Below are 16,680 nucleotides of genomic sequence, written 5' to 3'. Positions count from 1 at the left end.
TTGTCTGAACAAGACGTCATTTCTAACATCATAATTTGCCTAGAATCCTCAGGAATGTTCTAGGAAATTGTCTCAGCTTTCCAACAAAAAAAAGATGAGGTCATTTGGACTTCTAGAACTCAAGATATGGGCTGAACACTAAATAGTGTCTGGGCTGCAGGACAGCTTCGGACTTCTTCGTTGTTCCTTCAGTTTGGACTTCAAAACGACCTTTTTAAATCTTGGGCTCCTCATGAAAGTTGTAGGCCTTTGTCTTACCTTTCCATCCATATAAAATGGACCTAAATCCGAGATCTAGAGCTCCAGATATGATCCAATTACCGAGCAATGTTCCGGTTTGGACTGCACCGACATCTTTTTTCTAAGTTTGGCCATCTCTTTGTCCTTTCACTTTCAATACTTAAACTCATCAATCAATCCTTTTATTTATGTGATAGGCCTGCATTTAAGATGATCATTTACCATAAATTAAGGTATCTTATAGTATCAAACTTGTTATTATAAAACATGCTTTAGTTAAGGAATTATTGATACTTCAAGTGCAAAATGATGATATAAAACCTTGATAAACATGCACTTTTAAGTACTAATCATTTCTCCTAGCTTTAAAGTGAAAGTGATGATTTGTCTTTTGAAAGAGTTTGTTCTATGAGACGAAAAATTCTTTAAAAATTGTTGTTGCATTCATCCCAAACACGAATAGATCCTGGTCTCAAATTTTATAGCCATGTTTTAGCTTTATCTTTTAATGAAAAAGGAAAAAGCTTTAATCTAATGGTGTTCATGCTACAATTTGAGTCATTATAGGTATTACAGACCTCCTCAAATTCTCTTAAATGCAAGTATGAATTTTCTAGGTCTAAGCTATGAAAAGAAGGTAAAAGTTGAATAATGCCTAGCTTAAAATTAAAATGGGATGCATCATGAGGGAAAACTATGCATGAGGGTGCACTTATTCTTGTGGGATTCATGTGGTCTCTAAGTGTTCTCATACGGTTATTCTCATTATTCTCATTATGAAGCGATTGATTATCTTCTCCGGCCATATTTTTTAAAAATGATGAGGATACCCTACAAAGTCAACCACTCAATGTACGTGACCAAACTCTCATGCACGTGTGTAAGAAGAGAATAAAAGGAAGAAAAGAAAAGAGAAGAAAAAGAAACAAAACAAAACAAAGGAAACAAAAGTTAGATAAAATGAAAAGTGAAAAGAGAAAAGAGAAAAGAAATTAAATATTATAATTTATACAAGAATTTACCTCCCCGACAATGGCACCAAAAACTTAACACAGCCAAAAGCTTGATGTCTTCTCCCAAGTGCAAGAGTGTTGAAGTAATAAATAACCCGGCAACGACGCCAAAAACTTGACACGAACAAAAACTTGATGTCTTCTCCCAAGTGCATAAGTGTCAAAGTAATAAATAACCCGGCAAGACCGGGGTCGAACCACAGGGAGGTTAATTATATAAATTATAAATAACAACAACAACAATAATAATAATAGTAGTAGTAGTAATACTAATACTAATAACAACAATAATAGTAATTAATAGTAGTAGTAGTAGTAGTAGTAGTAATGATATTAATAATAGTAATAGTAATAATAAAGAGAGCTTTGAGATGTGAGATTGATGTAAGGATTAAACAATAATAAAAACAAATGTCAAGGTTAAAGGATCCACTAATGGTACCTCGAACAAGTATATTATAAACTCTTATTACTCAACTGGAAACCACACACTAAAGAGGTTCCAATCAGATTATAATTGTTAACATGATTACATTAATTATCTTTTTCGAGTAATGTCAATACTTGTAAATATTATTAGGTATTCATGGTGATAACTTATGTTAACAACAAATCAAGTTCCTTTCATAGCACAAGTGTAGGTTATACCATACGGTTAGGCTATGAAAGTGCCAAGCATTTGTTGTACCAAGGGTTGTTCAACACAAATCTAGATTAACTATTTAACAAGCAAGGTATTAAGAGTGAGCAAGATAATAAATATAAAACATGTTAGTATCAAGCATTAAAGTCCATGTTGAGTTTATACTATACTTATTCTTACACCATTAGTGTAACCTTTTCACCTTGACATAATAGATTTAGCTAAACATAATGAAAGAAAGAAACATAAATAAACAAGATAAGAACATAATTACACAAATAAAGAAAAGGAAATGAAAAGCATAAACAAGAGATTAATATAGCATCAAATAAAACTTAAGCATTACAAAATACAAAGAAAGAGAGCAAGAGCATGATCTTGATCTGAACACCAAGATGCCTAAGTGCATGGCAAATGTCTCCTTTTATAGGCCAAAATTTGGAACTATTGATTTGATGAATAATTGTTGAGTGGGTGGCCACATCTTGACTTTGTGAAAATCCTTATCTTCTTGTCTAAATAAAGCATAATTGCTAACATCATAACTGGAACTACCTGCACTCATGAAAGTTCTAGGAAATTCTCTTAGCTTTTCAGGAAAAAAAAATTAAGGTCATTTGAACTTCTAGAACTTGAGATATGGGCTGCACACTGAACAGTGTCCGGACAGATTCAGACTTCTCTGTTGTTGCAATAATTTAGACTTTAAAATGGCCTTTTTAAATCCTGGCCTCCACATGAAAGTTGTAGGCCTATGTCTTACCAAATCTATGTAAAAATTTGAGATCATTTGGACATCTAGAACTCGAGATATGACCCAATTACCAAACAGTGTTCCAGTTTGGATTACACCAACATCTCTTTTCTAAGCTTCACCCTCTCTTTATCTTCACAATTTCAATAGTTAAATTCATCAATGAATTCTTTGATTTATGTGATAGGCCTGCATTTAAGATGAACATTTTCCATATATTAAGGTATCTTATAGTATCAGACTTGTTATTATAAAACATGTTTTAGTTAAAGAGTTATTGATACTTCAAGTTCAAAATGATTATATAAAACCTTAATAAACATGCACTTTTAAGTATTAATCAATCATATTCCTAGATTAGATGATATGTTGGATGAATTACATGGTTCTTAAATGTTTTTTAAGATTGATTTAAAAAGTGGTTATCATCTAATTAGGATGAACGAAGGGGATGAATGTAAAATTGTTTTTAAAACTAAATATGGTTTGTATGAGTGGTTTGTTATGTCTTTTGGACTTACTAATGCACCTAGTACTTTTATGGGATTGATGAATCATGTTTTGCATGCTTTCATTGGTAAGGTTGTAGTTGTCTACTTTGATGATATTTTGATTTATAGTGAGGCGTTTGATGAGCATATGGATCATTTGAGATAAGTTCTTGATGTTCTTAGAAAAGAGTCCTTATATGCTAATTTGAAAAGGTGTGACTTTTGCATGGATAGAATTATTTTTCTTGGATATGTTGTTAGTGCAAACGGTATAGAGATGGATGAGGCTAAGGTTAAGGCTAAGGCTATTCAAGAATGGCCTACACCAAAATCAATAACATTTGCTAGAAGTTTTCACAGTTTGGCTAGTTTCTATAAGAGGTTTGTTAAAGACTTTAGTACGACATCCTCTCTATTGATTGAAATCATTAAGAAATTCGTAGGGTTCAAGTGGGGTGAAAAACAAGAAAGTGCATTTAGCTTGTTAAAATCAAAGTTAATTTCGACACCACTACTATCTTTACCTAATTTTAATAAAGCTTTTAAAATTAAATGTGATGCTTTAGGAATAAGTATTGAAGTTGTTCTAATGCAAGAGAAACGACCCATTGCTTATTTTAGTGAGAAACTCAATGGTGCAGCTCTTAACTATCCCACTTATGACATGGAGTTATATGCAGTAATGAGAGCATTGGAGACTTGACAACATTATCTATGGCCCCAAGAGTTTGTTATACATATCGATCACCAGTCATTAAAACATTTGAAGGGTCAAGGTAAGCTAAATATGCCACATGCCAAGTGGATTCAGTTTATTAAAACTTTCTCATACGTGACTAAGTATAAGCAAGGTCAGGAAAATATGGTTACAGATACTTTATCATGAAGGTATGTTCTTCTTAAAACTCTGAATACTAAATTGTTAAGATTTAAGTATATTAAAGAATTGTATCTTGATGATAATGATTTTGGTTCTATATATGATGAGTGCAAAGTTTTGACCAAGGATAGGTTTTTTAGGCATGATGGATTTTTGTTTAAGGAAAATAAATTGTGTGTGCCTAATTGTTCTATGTGTGAGTTGCTTGTAAGGGAAGCTCATTAAGGTGGTTTAATGGGGCATTTTGGAATTGCTAAGACTTTGGATGTTTTATATGAGTACTTTTATTAGCCTAACATGAAAATAGATGTGTAAAGAATTTGTGATAGGTATATAACATGTAGACAAGCTAAGTCTAGAGTAATGTCTCATGGATTATACACACCTTTACTTGTTCCTAAGAAACCTTGGGTTGATGTTTCTATGGATTTTATTTTGGGTCTACCTAGGTCTAGGAAAGGAAGAGACTCTATATTTGTTATTGTGGATAGATTTTCTAAGATGGCACATTTCATTGCTTGCCATAAAACTGATGATGCAACAAATATAGTTGACCTATTCTTTAGAGAGGTCATTCGGCTACATGATGTTCCTAGGAGCATTGTGTCTGATCGAGATGTTAAGTTTTTAAGTTACTTTTGGAAAGTTTTGTGGGGGAATTTAGGGACTAAGCTTTTATATTCTACTACTTGTAATCCACAAATAGATGGTCAAACTGAAGTTGTTAATCAAACTTTAACTCAGTTGTTAAGGGCAATCATTCAAAAGAATCTTAAAAATTGGGAAAATTTTTTGCATATAATCATAGTGTGCATTCTACTACTAATTATTCACCATTTGAGATTGTTTATGGGTTTAATCTTTTGACACCATTAGATTTGATTCATTTACATATGGATGAAAGGGTTAGTCTTGATGGTAGTAAAAAAGCATAGGTGGTGAAGGATTTACATGCAAAGAGGGAAAAAAAAAAAAAGAACAATATGCACATAAGGCTAATAGAGGAAGGAAATTGATGAGGTTTGAACCAAGTGATTGGGTTTGGGTGCATATAAGAAAAGGTTCCCTAAACAAAGGAGATCAAAGTTGATGCCTCGAGGAGATGGTCCTTTTCAAATCATAGAAATGATTAATGATAATGCCTACAAAGTGGATCTGCTAGGTGAGTATTGTGTTAGTGCTGTATTCAATGTTCTTGATCTTTCTTTGTTTGATGTAGGTGATGATTCGAGGTTGAATTCTTTTAAGGAGAGAGGGTATTATGCGATCTAAGCACCAAAGGATCCATTGGAGGTTCCGGTTGGTCCAATTACATGGCTTAGAGTTAAGAGGTTCAAAGAGGCTTTCAATGGACATCTTCAAGATACGTGGGCTAAGGTGGGCTTCAAAAGGATATTAAATAATGAGGAGCAAGCCATGATTAATCTTATTCATGTTCAAGTAGGGCTTGTTGGCAGAACCAAGATCATTACACAAGGATTGAGAGAAGAAGACTAGATTTGGATAGTTTGACCTTTTGATATATATATATATATATATATATATCATAACTAGAGCTATAGGTAAACTTTTGAGGTGATTTCAGTTGGGTTGGAAACTAGACTTCCATAACTTTCCAATGGTATATGGCACGCCTTTAATTCCTTAAATATGAGAGAGAACCATCCATTTGAAGTTGGATTTTGCTGCTACCAGATAGAATGTAGAAATAACCGAACTCGTCTTATTAAATTAATTGGGCTAATAAACTTTCTTTATTTTATAAGGAAATACTTATTTGGGTTTCAGACATGTTTATTGTATTTATTTTAATTAGTTTAGGCTAGTTTTAACTTGGAAATTGGGTTTATATATGACTCATTAGGGAAACTATGGTTTTTGGCTTAGGGTATATATATTCTTGAGAATAATTTTCATCACACTTTCTTTTGGCTAATAATATTATGATTTTTGTCAATGTTTGGTTGTCAATCTTGGTTCTTGATTAAACTTTTGTTATGAATTTAGACTCCTTTTGCTCATCTGCAGGTGTAGGCATTGTGAAAATAAGCTCATCCTATTTTCAGCAAACTTGAATTAGATAGATCTTGGGTTCACGTATTCCATTAAATTTCGCTAGGGTTCGCATCAAATTCCCTTAAAGATTAATCAAAGCCCAATCTTTCAATCAAAATGAGAGAGCTTTAGACAAATGTTAACAGCTAGAATCTTTGTCCTTCAATGGTTTTTAGGGATGGTTGTTTTTCCTATATGGTTTTTTTCTTTCTTGAAGACAAAGGCATGCATTTCTCACCTTTTGATCTTGAATGAAAGATTTATAGCCCTTGATATGAATCCTCTACGAGTTGTTAAGAGTGAAAACACGAAAAGGTTAGGTGGTTTTGCATAAATGGATATGTATCTTAGTCAAGGCTAATTGAATTGGTCACTTTTGAAGCTTCGTCAGAGAAACTCTGATGTAAATGTCATCGGAGACCACCTGAACTTAGTAGAAGAGATGTACACTTTTCATTTAGATTCATCCTTGCTCCATTAGGAAATCCGTAGCCTCACATTCATTCACTTGAAGGTGCCAACTCAATCAGCTTAAAATCTGAAAAAGCAATGATAGCTGATCAGGGACAAGATGTTGGAGACAACTATGGAATAATTGGAATGTAAACATTCAATTTTATGGAAATGGGGTTATAGAGAGGGGGGTGTTCTTCCATTTGCAAAAAACCTCATGCTATTTGCAGGACTAGAACTTCACAATGAGCTATCAGAATGTGTCAACCCGATCATTTAAAACTGTCAAGAAAAGAGATGAACAATGGGTGAATGACGCGTCATCTAGGTTAAACCCCTAGAAATTATGGTTTTTAATTTGGGATCTAATAGATTTCATTTTAGTCTCTATTTTTCTAATTGTTTTTAATTGCACCAGTAATTGTCTCTTAAACTCTTAATTTCATGCAATTTCACCCTTGTCAAACTCAATCATCAGCCTCAAAGTTTAGCGTCATTTCCATCTTGGTCTTTGGTTTTTGATTTGTGCACTTAGACCCTTAAATGACCATCAAACTTTTAATTTGGCCCCTGATTTAATCAATTTCAACCCTTGAAATCTCATCTCTTTTACAATTTGATCCTTGATTTTGAATTCCTTCAATCAAATCCTTAATTGGCTATCAAATTTTTTTTTCACAATTAAGCCCATAACTTGACCAATTAAACTTTTCAAAGCCCAATTTTAGTTCCCAAACCTCAATTTCTTCCAATTAACACTCAAATTAACTCCCAAAAAATTAATTTTCCTCACAATTAAGTCCTTAATAAAATTAATTAAGCATTCCAAAATCCTTAATGAGTCCTTACTCATCCAAATTTATATTTTTTTACCCCAAATAAAAATATTTTCACCAAATAAATCTTTTATCAATAAGAATTGAGTCACTTATTTTATATAAAGGTAGACTCATTTTTCTATCTTATTTTAAATTTTAAGTTTGCCAAGAATGTAAATATTTAGAGAAGTACAGCTGCAAAACTTGATAGTTCTTGTAAGGTATGATGTGATGCATGAGTTGGTATACAACTTAAAACATTTTTCTTTTTTTTTTCTTTTTTTTTTTTGTAACCCAAGGTGTCCGGGTCAGCTTGCGCGCACCACAACTAATCCCCGGGCTCATTGAACATCCTGCAAGCCCGGTGAGCATGTAATGCACCGCAAGGGTGACAGACGTACACAAGTGGGGCTTGAACCCTGGTGTGAAGGAAGGGAACAAGTCCCTTCAACCACTAGACCACAACCCTATGTGTGCTTAAAACATTTTTCTTTTTCTATACAGAGGACATCATGTAGCCATGATAAAAAAGGATTGGCAGATAGGATGAATTTTGAAAGCAAAAAAAAAATAAAAATTGTACAATGGAAGTTGGAGTTATTTTTTTCAAAGTAGAACAATAAAAAATTATCTATTGTGCTACTTTAAAAAAACCACTAAGTTGGTTTATAACTTATCCGGCCTAAACAATCAGAAACATAGCATCTTTAATGAATCTCTTTTAATTATTATATAATAAAAGATAATTGTCTTGATCATACATATTGGACATGGGATGGGACTCGAAGTTGAAACATGGACACCCCGTTAAAATGGGCACTATCTCCATTTCTTTATTTAAAAAAAAAAAATTATATATATATGGTCTCTACTCCATAAACAAAGTCCCATACAAGGCTTTGTTCAGATAAATTGGGTGCATTACGTGCCATAAAAGCCATCAATTTTTATTCCTGTAATCTTGTGGATGGATTGGGCTTATACCTTTCTTATCCTCAAAAAATTTAGTTGAAGAAACAAACTTCCTCTACACTAGAAAAGACCCAATCCCAGAAAAGAGTAGTGAAGAAAACAAAGCCAGAGAAAAAAGGTCTCTTCAAAGCGAAATGTTGCCGAACCCAAAAAGTATTCCAATCCTCCATTACCACCAACACACCCTTCACAAATCCAGTTCCCCTTCATCTACCATAATCAAGCAATGTTGCAAATTATCGCGAGGAGAGCTTGCCATTTTTGGCAACTCTTCGTTGCTTCTTCTGCTAAGTTCTCAAACCCTAGAGCCATTCAGTATGTCCAGAGCTAGCTGAAGAAAACTTGCCAGATTCCAAAGAAAATGATCCACGAGAAAAAAACAGTACAAGCACTAGACATAAGTGCAGCAATAAAACTACAACAAAGCGTGCATTTCTTGATAATATCAATTAATGGAGAACCTGTTGGCCGCATTATCATTGGGCTACACGGAGAGGATGTCCCAGCTCGACCTGCTGGGTTTAGCAATCTTGTAAGTGGAGCTGCTGGTATTAGTTACAGAAGAAAAGAATTCATCAAAATCATACCAAACTATGAGCAGCATGGCGGGGTAAGGTCATATGGAGTGAGAAGCTGAGCTTGCACAGAGAACAGGAAGCAACTTGGCAGCTGAAAGTCTCATGGATGAATGGCAGAGGGAATATGAGACCCGTCCACGTATCAAGATTTTGGCTGGAGCTGTAAGCATTATTGTGAGAGATCCTTCCAAACCGCCTCCAAAGTTGAAGTTGGTCGCAAGGCAAGGAAACATTGAGATTGATCAAGATGAAGTTGGGATTGATCGGAGCAGTACAGAGTTTGTGATAGCCACCAAGGATTCACCAGAGCTGGATGCATCATCTCTGATAGTTGGAAGTGTATTGGAAGGGATGGAGGTTGTAGACAGGATTGGACAAGTGAAGACCTCGCAGGAGAATATCAGATCTCCTTATTTCAGGTGAGTTCGACAAACTCTGCAAGAGAAAGCAAAGATTGTGTAATTCAATCTGAACTGGTGATAACTTTGCATTATGTTGATCATAGATAGACACTATCTTTGTTTTGTTTGGTGAGCAGAGCTGCCAAGCTGATTCTTGTTTTGTTTGGTGAGCAGAGCTGCCAAGCTGATTCGAGGCAAAGGAGCTGTCGTTGCAGAAAGAGGCTTTGACCGACCGTATTCAAAGGTGGTAGTCGCAAATTGTGGCTTGGAGCAACACCAAATGTTCGTCGCAACCCTTTTCTATTGATTTATTTTTAAAATGCAGGGACAACAATTTTTATTTATTATTATTTTTTTTTAGAATAAATTCCATTGCTATTCCTCACTACAATCTCATTATAGCGTTTTAACAAAGGAAGTCACAGCTCAACTCAATTAAAAGCGTGTTCCTATTTCGCCAAAATCTATCACTCAGAACTCTTTCCAAGATTTGCTTACACCATTAGGAAACATCACACGACATCCTACCATTTACAGAGGAATAGAAGCCAATCCCAGATATCTTTGAAAACACATCCATGCACATCCATGCCCTACAAAACTAATTAGCTGCACCGGCTTTTTCAGCTTGATCCACTAGTAGGCTTCATTCTTTTCACAGGAGACGTGAAAAGCTTTCTAACTAAAGCAATGGGATCATCCACCTATAAAACAACATATTGTCAGCAATAATCCATTACGGATATAATTACAGAATATGTTAGTTCAACCAAAATAAACCCCAACTATTAGCGGCATTGATACTGGCAACAATCAATCTTCTCTTCCCTCCGTATCTTGTTTGTGTTACCAACATCAGCAGTCTTGAGATATTAAACATCTCACTCACCACTCTAGTTAATTTCTGATGTGTCAAACCCAAAATAGGATTTATGATGACGTCCATTTTAATTAAAAGATACCATTCATTTGGGGAGGAATTTTGATACAAAAGATTGAAAAAGACTCAGAGTGCCTCAGCTGGCAACTAGCCATATCAAATCCACCATGCTTCTATCCATCACTTTCCACGACACATAGTCAGCTCAATAGCGATTCACCAAAAGGGGTGTAAAATTTTTCATTACCTTATTCAAGGAGGAAGATGGAGAATTTGTAGAAGGAAGAGAAAACTCTTTCTGACGCCCTAAAGCAGACAGTGTTTGTTGCCAACCAGGTGCCCCACTGCTTGTTGATATAATCCAGGGGCAAAAATGTCTGTGCTGTCTGATTGGATCAAATCCCAAAGTTTTGTCTAATGCCAGTTTCTTAGGATCCTTTCCTGGAACATGATGGCACCAAGGTTAGTAAACTTCCTTCATGATTAAATGACAATGTCTCATGTAAATCAGAAAAGAACAGCACTTGAATGATGACTGCAACTTCTGGAGATGCAAAGTGGGATAAACACATTCTTCAAAGGAAAAACTACTAATCAAAGACTTCAATAAAACTTCTAGAAAGAACTTAATATGCCAATATTTCATTTGGAAAATGCTATAGATCCAGTGTGATCAATGTTCAGTCAACTCATAATCCGAATCAAAGGGTGAAAAGCCTAGCCAAATAGTTACACACCTGTACTGTTGGCCACAACTTCATTGTTCACAGGAACCTGCACTCCTGCGGTGCCTTCTTGGCTTTTTTCTTGAGTAGCTAAAGTGTCTTTAATATCAGAACAAGTTTCACCTCCTCTCATACCAATCTGACAGGCAACATTGCTGCCTGAAATATCTGCGCCTGGAATTTGTTCATCAAGATTGATAGATGAAGTCACCATCTCTGAGGAGTTACTTTCACTACGTTTTCCACTTCCAATGGGGGAAATGGCAGCAGAGCCAGCAATTGAAGATGCACTAACTTGAAAAACTCCAGAAACCCCCACTACTGAATCATGCGATTCAATATTGTTTGAATTTTCAGGCAGCTGATCAGTTGCATCATAACCATGCACTGTATTTGGTGGATTCTGAGTCAGACATTCCACAGCAGAATCATACCCAGCAGTTTCAGGAAAAGTGGGTTCTCTAGTGATATCTATCCCTTCCAAAAACATCTTGGAGTTATTCTCTTTTCTAAGTGCACCACCTTCACTACTTCCAAAGTTCAAACAAGAAGATTGGTCACCACTAGCATAACTACACTGCCCCTGGTCAGGTGTTTTGCTCTTTAACAGACCCACAGCTTCGAGCAGAGAAACTTGTTCACCAAAATTGTGCTTTGCAGATTCCTGTTCCTCTGAAGATAGATTCTTGTTTTCAGATCCAGATTGAGTAACTTCTTGGTTATCACATGTACGATCCCTAAAATCTGAATCGTAAGAAAACCTGGCCCTTAAATTCCGGCCAATAACAGGCAATGAAATTGTTGCTTTGAAGTTCTGTTTTGTTGGGGGTGGACCCCCAGCAATTGTGAAACTTAAATATGATGGTCTATGCATAGAAGACAATGCACCATTTGATGCAGAGTTTCCAATGACTCCCCAGTTGTCAACATGATTTTCATTAGCTGAATCTTGTCCAGAATTCTTGTTACTATTGACTTCTGCATAACCGACCAATTTAAACAACTCTAAAGGACGTGGAACCATAGAAAAAGTCCATAGTCCCACGCTCGCCCCACAGAACCTGCAATCTAAAACAACAGCATTAGAATCAGCATGTGGCCCACTACAAGAACCAGATTCTTCATTTGTGTCAACGCTTTGCTCAGTAGCAACAGAGTGGACTCGAATACTTGGAATCTGCCCATTGATGACCATATGGAATGAATCTGTGAACCCAGTATCCTTAACAGGCTGTGTTGGTTTGTCCTTGCAGTCAACAACATAAGGCAGCGCACGCGGTTCCCAGCCACATAAACTTATGAGCTTTTGTGCCTGCAAATACTTAAAATTGTCATTACTCTCATCAACATTCCAGAACAAGGAAAATCACCACCAAAATATTGATCATGAATACATGGCACCGTATATTGTCACTTTACTGGTCAATGTTTCACACACATTACATATTCTCGTGAAAATAGAACCTATAAACACTGTACTAATAAAACACTGAAAACTTAAAGGTGGGCTGACATGAAAACATGATGCAGAAAAGTTATACAAGAAAAATAACATTAACAAGGGAGCGTATGTGCCTGGAAATGCTTAATGTTATTACACTTCACCAGGAAATCTATCGCAAGGAAAACAACCATCGCCATAGTGTTAATGTATAGCAACTATCACATGCACCTAGTCATTGTTTGGCACAAATATTATATTCCAATGAAAATAGCACATTCAACACTGCAATTAAAATACTGAAAACTAAAAAAAGTGGTCTGACATGGAAAGGTGTTAGATACAAATGTCAAAAAGGACCCAACCTCATAGTACAAGTTGGCAAAACCAGCATCGCAATCATTTCCAAGGAATTGTATATGTGATAGGTTGGCAGACGTGTTGCCAAATTCCAGGGTTGGAGATTGTCCAAGAAATTCTTCCAGCTGAGGGCATCTTATGTATTCAATGGCTGAAGATGAAATCAGTGGAAGAGCTAAAAGTCGTAAGAGCGCGCAAGAACGTTCTCTGAACTTATCAACTAAAACTTGAGGTGGAGTGGGAGGAAATTCTGCCAATCTTTCATCACAGGCATTGTCAATCCATGGACACAATAGTTTGTGTCCATTATCCAGCTTCAAACTAAATACCAATGCTGCCTTCTCAACTGAAAAATTGGAAAATAGTTAAATTAAGATGCAAACATAATAAGTTGTTGGGCGTGAGCATAGTGTACATGCCAAAGCATAAGGAAGAAAAAAAAGAAGCATGACATGCCTTGTTGCTGTGACCAAGATGATGGAGTAGAAAATAGGAGACGAGCTCCACATGCTTCACATGCTATGATATCCATATCCAAATTGATCCATCCCCTTCTTGCACAATTCACAGCACTTACCACCTAAGAATGATGGGAAAAGTTAGAATTCAATACTTTGAAAAGGTTTACTGGCTCAAGAAAAACAAAAAAACAAAAGAAAGAAAGGGGAAAAAAGAAAATAGTTCATTGATATAAAACAGCCATGGAAAATTTACGGTCCTCAATGAGGGGTGCAGGACATTTTCATCAACTTATGTATAGTTTCACTGATAAATAATTAAATAATTCACACAAATAAGGAAACTTTATATATATATATACTGAGGCAGTACACCGTCCACTAACAAAAACAAGGGAAACCACTGCTCAGCAAATCAGCAATACACAAATAAGATTAATCTATACGACAAAAAAGGTCCCTCATTATTAGCAAAAATCTGTTCAGCATCCACAGGTGTACAATTTTAACTCTAAGGTCCTTCAGAGAACTTAATTGTACATCCTTCCCCCTCAAATGCCTTGTAATTTCTCTCTTTCAGAAAACTCAAAGCATTGCTAAAGCTATATAACTCCATATAATTCTTGCCATTTCAAATTTTAAACTCAAGAAGTAGAATATACCGAACTAACCCCATCTGACCCCAAATAAAGTAAAGGGATAGTAAAAATATTTCCAAAAGGAAAAAATAAAAGCCACAATATGGGTTTGCGTTAACAGGGAACAGACAGTTTTAACACAGAAGAGGTACAAATTCTTAAGAGATTTCGAAAAAATAACCAATGTGATCTTACAAAATGCTAGCAACTTGATTTGAATAATAAGAACAAAGCAAATGCTTTGAAGGAAAAGTATTGTTATGAAGATTTATCAGCAACTGACTTCTGATAGGTTGTTAGCTAGAATATTTTCAAACGTCTAACATTTTAATTAATGTGCCGCATATAGAACTGAGAAAAGTACATAAAATACAGCGAAAGGAAGCATATGCTAGGTATAAGCCCGTCATTAAAAAAAAAAAAATTGCCATTGGAGATTGGATTCCACACAGTACATTTAATTAGATTGATTGCAATGAAAACATTAATTCCTCAAAAAACCCATGTGCCAAAAAGGTAATGGTGAAATGGATGATAAGAATAAAATGAACCTTGGGCTTAGCGAACCAGGTCATAGACTTAAAAGTAGCAAGCCTCCTCATAAGATCTCCCCTGTCCCAGGGCCTACACGAAGGAGCGTCAGCTGAAGAAACATGTTCCACTAGTGTTAATGCAGACTCATGATTGTCTCGTTTTTTGCCTCTTGATGGTGATGATATTTGTATAGCTCCACATGATATTGGTGAACTGTCAATCAAAATTCAAATAATCAATAAAAAAATAAACTGATATAAAATGGGAAATTGGAAAGAAAGCAAAAGAAAACCTGGGATTGGAGAGGGATTTCGAAGGAGCGTTAAGGAGCTTGTCCATGATAGAGTGGAATCTCTTCTCTGGATCCTCTTCCATACGATTACTATTTTTAAAGCTTGCTCTCCCTCTCTATCGGCTATTGCGACTCCTCTGCTCTTTAGTCTAGATAGATAATAAGGTGTCCGGAGAGGGTTTTTGTTTTGTAGACGTTTTGTTTTAGGTTTAGATAGAGCAAAGCAACAATGCTTATAATTAACTAACAACATGTTTGTAACCTTATATTTTAATGAATTTTTATGTTAGGAACTTTTAAAAATTAAATTTTAAATATAATTTAATCTTTAAAAATATTATAAGAGTAAATAAGATTAACTTCTATTTTTAGAATTTTAAATAAAAAATTTCATATTAAAACTAAATTTCTTAAAATACTTATCTAATGGCTTCTTTTTTTTTTTTACCTTTGAAAAATAAAATGAATATAATGAGAATAATATAAAAAACAAAATGATTTTAATTTTATCTCTTTCAAATATTGAAACTCAACTTTTTTATTAATTATATTCAAATCAAACACTAAAATTAAATTCAATTACAATATATAAATTAGTTCCAAACAACCTATTAAACATATGTTTAGTGATTGGAAAAATACCATTAGTTTTAGTTTCCTAGATAATAAATAAAATCACAATTTATTTTGTAAAATTTATAACCAACTTAAAGTTAGGATGCTTTTTCACGCCATGAAAAATTATCAATCTTGAATCTAAGATAATATATTTATGCAATGATAAAATTGAAAAAACAAATCAGTCATAAAAACAATTTTAAAATAAAGTTAAAAAAAAAACAATTATAAAAAAAAAACTCAAAACTTGAAAAAGAAATCAAAATACTATTGCAACAAAAAAATGTTTTGTGAGGTGGTGATAGTAAAAAAAATCTTCAATAACAAAATTTGTAAAGAATAAAATTAAAAAAACAAATAATGATGACAACAATTTTAAGAACAAACTTGAAAGAAAAAAATTATAACTAGAAAAAAAAAAAACCAAAAGCACAAGAACAAAACCAAAACATTATTACAATGAATGATGTTTTGTAAGGTAGTCTACAATAAAAACACCACCTCTTTTATTTTATTTGTAAAAATAAAATTTAAAATAAAACTTAATAACTAATTTAATAAATAAAGTCTTAATTAATTTAACAATAATAATAACAATAACAATTTTAATTTGATTTTATTTTGAAATTAACAATAATTTGTTTGTCGTATTTGTTGGATGTGACTTAATGTGTTATATAGACACAACTAGCTAATGGATCCACGCTTTGCTAAGAATCAATTCAAAAAATATTTTAAGCATAAAAAACAATGTGACAATATTATCAAAAAAATTTTAGAATCAAGAAAATGCAAGCCCTTGTGTTTGACCTTTTTATCCTTAAAAAAAAAAAAAGAGTGGAGGCAATTCTATATTTCAATAACTGAATCATGACAAAAATTGTAATGTCCCATATCGGCATGTAAGGAGTTGGTAACTAGCCTTATTAGTAGTGTTGGCTACTGACTTGTTAAACGCGTTTTGGGATCATGTGTAGCTGCCAAGAACAAATTTATAAGGGCAATAAGGACCAAAACGGATAATATTTGGCAAGTTGGGCCAAGCTGTGACATTTGGTATCAAAGCTAGCCTCACTAGCTGTCTGAATGTGCCAACGGGGTCGTTAGGCTCCTTAAAAAGGGTGGATTGTAATATCTCACATCGTCGGGTGAGGAGTTGGTAATTGGTCTTATTAGTAGTGCTAGTTGCTGACTTGCCAAACATGTCTTAAAGCCATGCATGGCTACCAAGAACAAATCCGTGAGGGTGGTAAGGCCTAAAGAGAACAATATTTGGCAAGTTAGGCTGAGGTGTGAAAAGAAAATTGAGCTGAGGTTTTTTAGGCTTTAAATTTTTTTTATCCAATTTTACTTAAACAAATAATAAACACACTTAGAAACTTAATAAATTAATATCTCAACTTAAAACACCTCAAAATTAATCTAAAGACACAAAT

The 16,680-nt window shown here is 34.3% G+C and overlaps 1 protein-coding gene and 1 pseudogene across 1 annotated transcript; one reads left to right on the top strand and one right to left on the bottom strand.

The window, feature by feature from the left end:
- The first annotated feature begins 3,418 nt into the window (after window positions 1-3,418).
- Window positions 3,419-9,605, top strand: LOC118032765 (peptidyl-prolyl cis-trans isomerase CYP26-2, chloroplastic-like; annotated as a pseudogene).
- Window positions 9,606-9,624: 19 nt separating this feature from the next.
- On the bottom strand, window positions 9,625-14,847 carry LOC118032781 (uncharacterized). The gene is made up of 7 exons (XM_035037569.2): window positions 14,627-14,847; window positions 14,352-14,547; window positions 13,161-13,284; window positions 12,710-13,050; window positions 10,916-12,215; window positions 10,426-10,619; window positions 9,625-10,002 (listed from the first exon to the last, which is right to left on the bottom strand). The coding sequence occupies exons 1-7, from the start codon at window positions 14,707-14,709 to the stop codon at window positions 9,922-9,924; spliced, it is 2,319 nt and encodes a 772-aa protein (XP_034893460.1). The 5' UTR covers window positions 14,710-14,847; the 3' UTR covers window positions 9,625-9,921.
- Between the last annotated feature and the right edge of the window lie 1,833 nt (window positions 14,848-16,680).

The sequence above is a fragment of the Populus alba genome, chromosome 15, assembly GCF_005239225.2.
Source record: "Populus alba chromosome 15, ASM523922v2, whole genome shotgun sequence".
In the NCBI taxonomy this organism is placed as follows: Eukaryota; Viridiplantae; Streptophyta; class Magnoliopsida; order Malpighiales; family Salicaceae; genus Populus; species Populus alba.
Note: the sequence above shows the minus strand (reverse complement) of the source record. Positions and strands in the feature narration are given on the sequence as shown.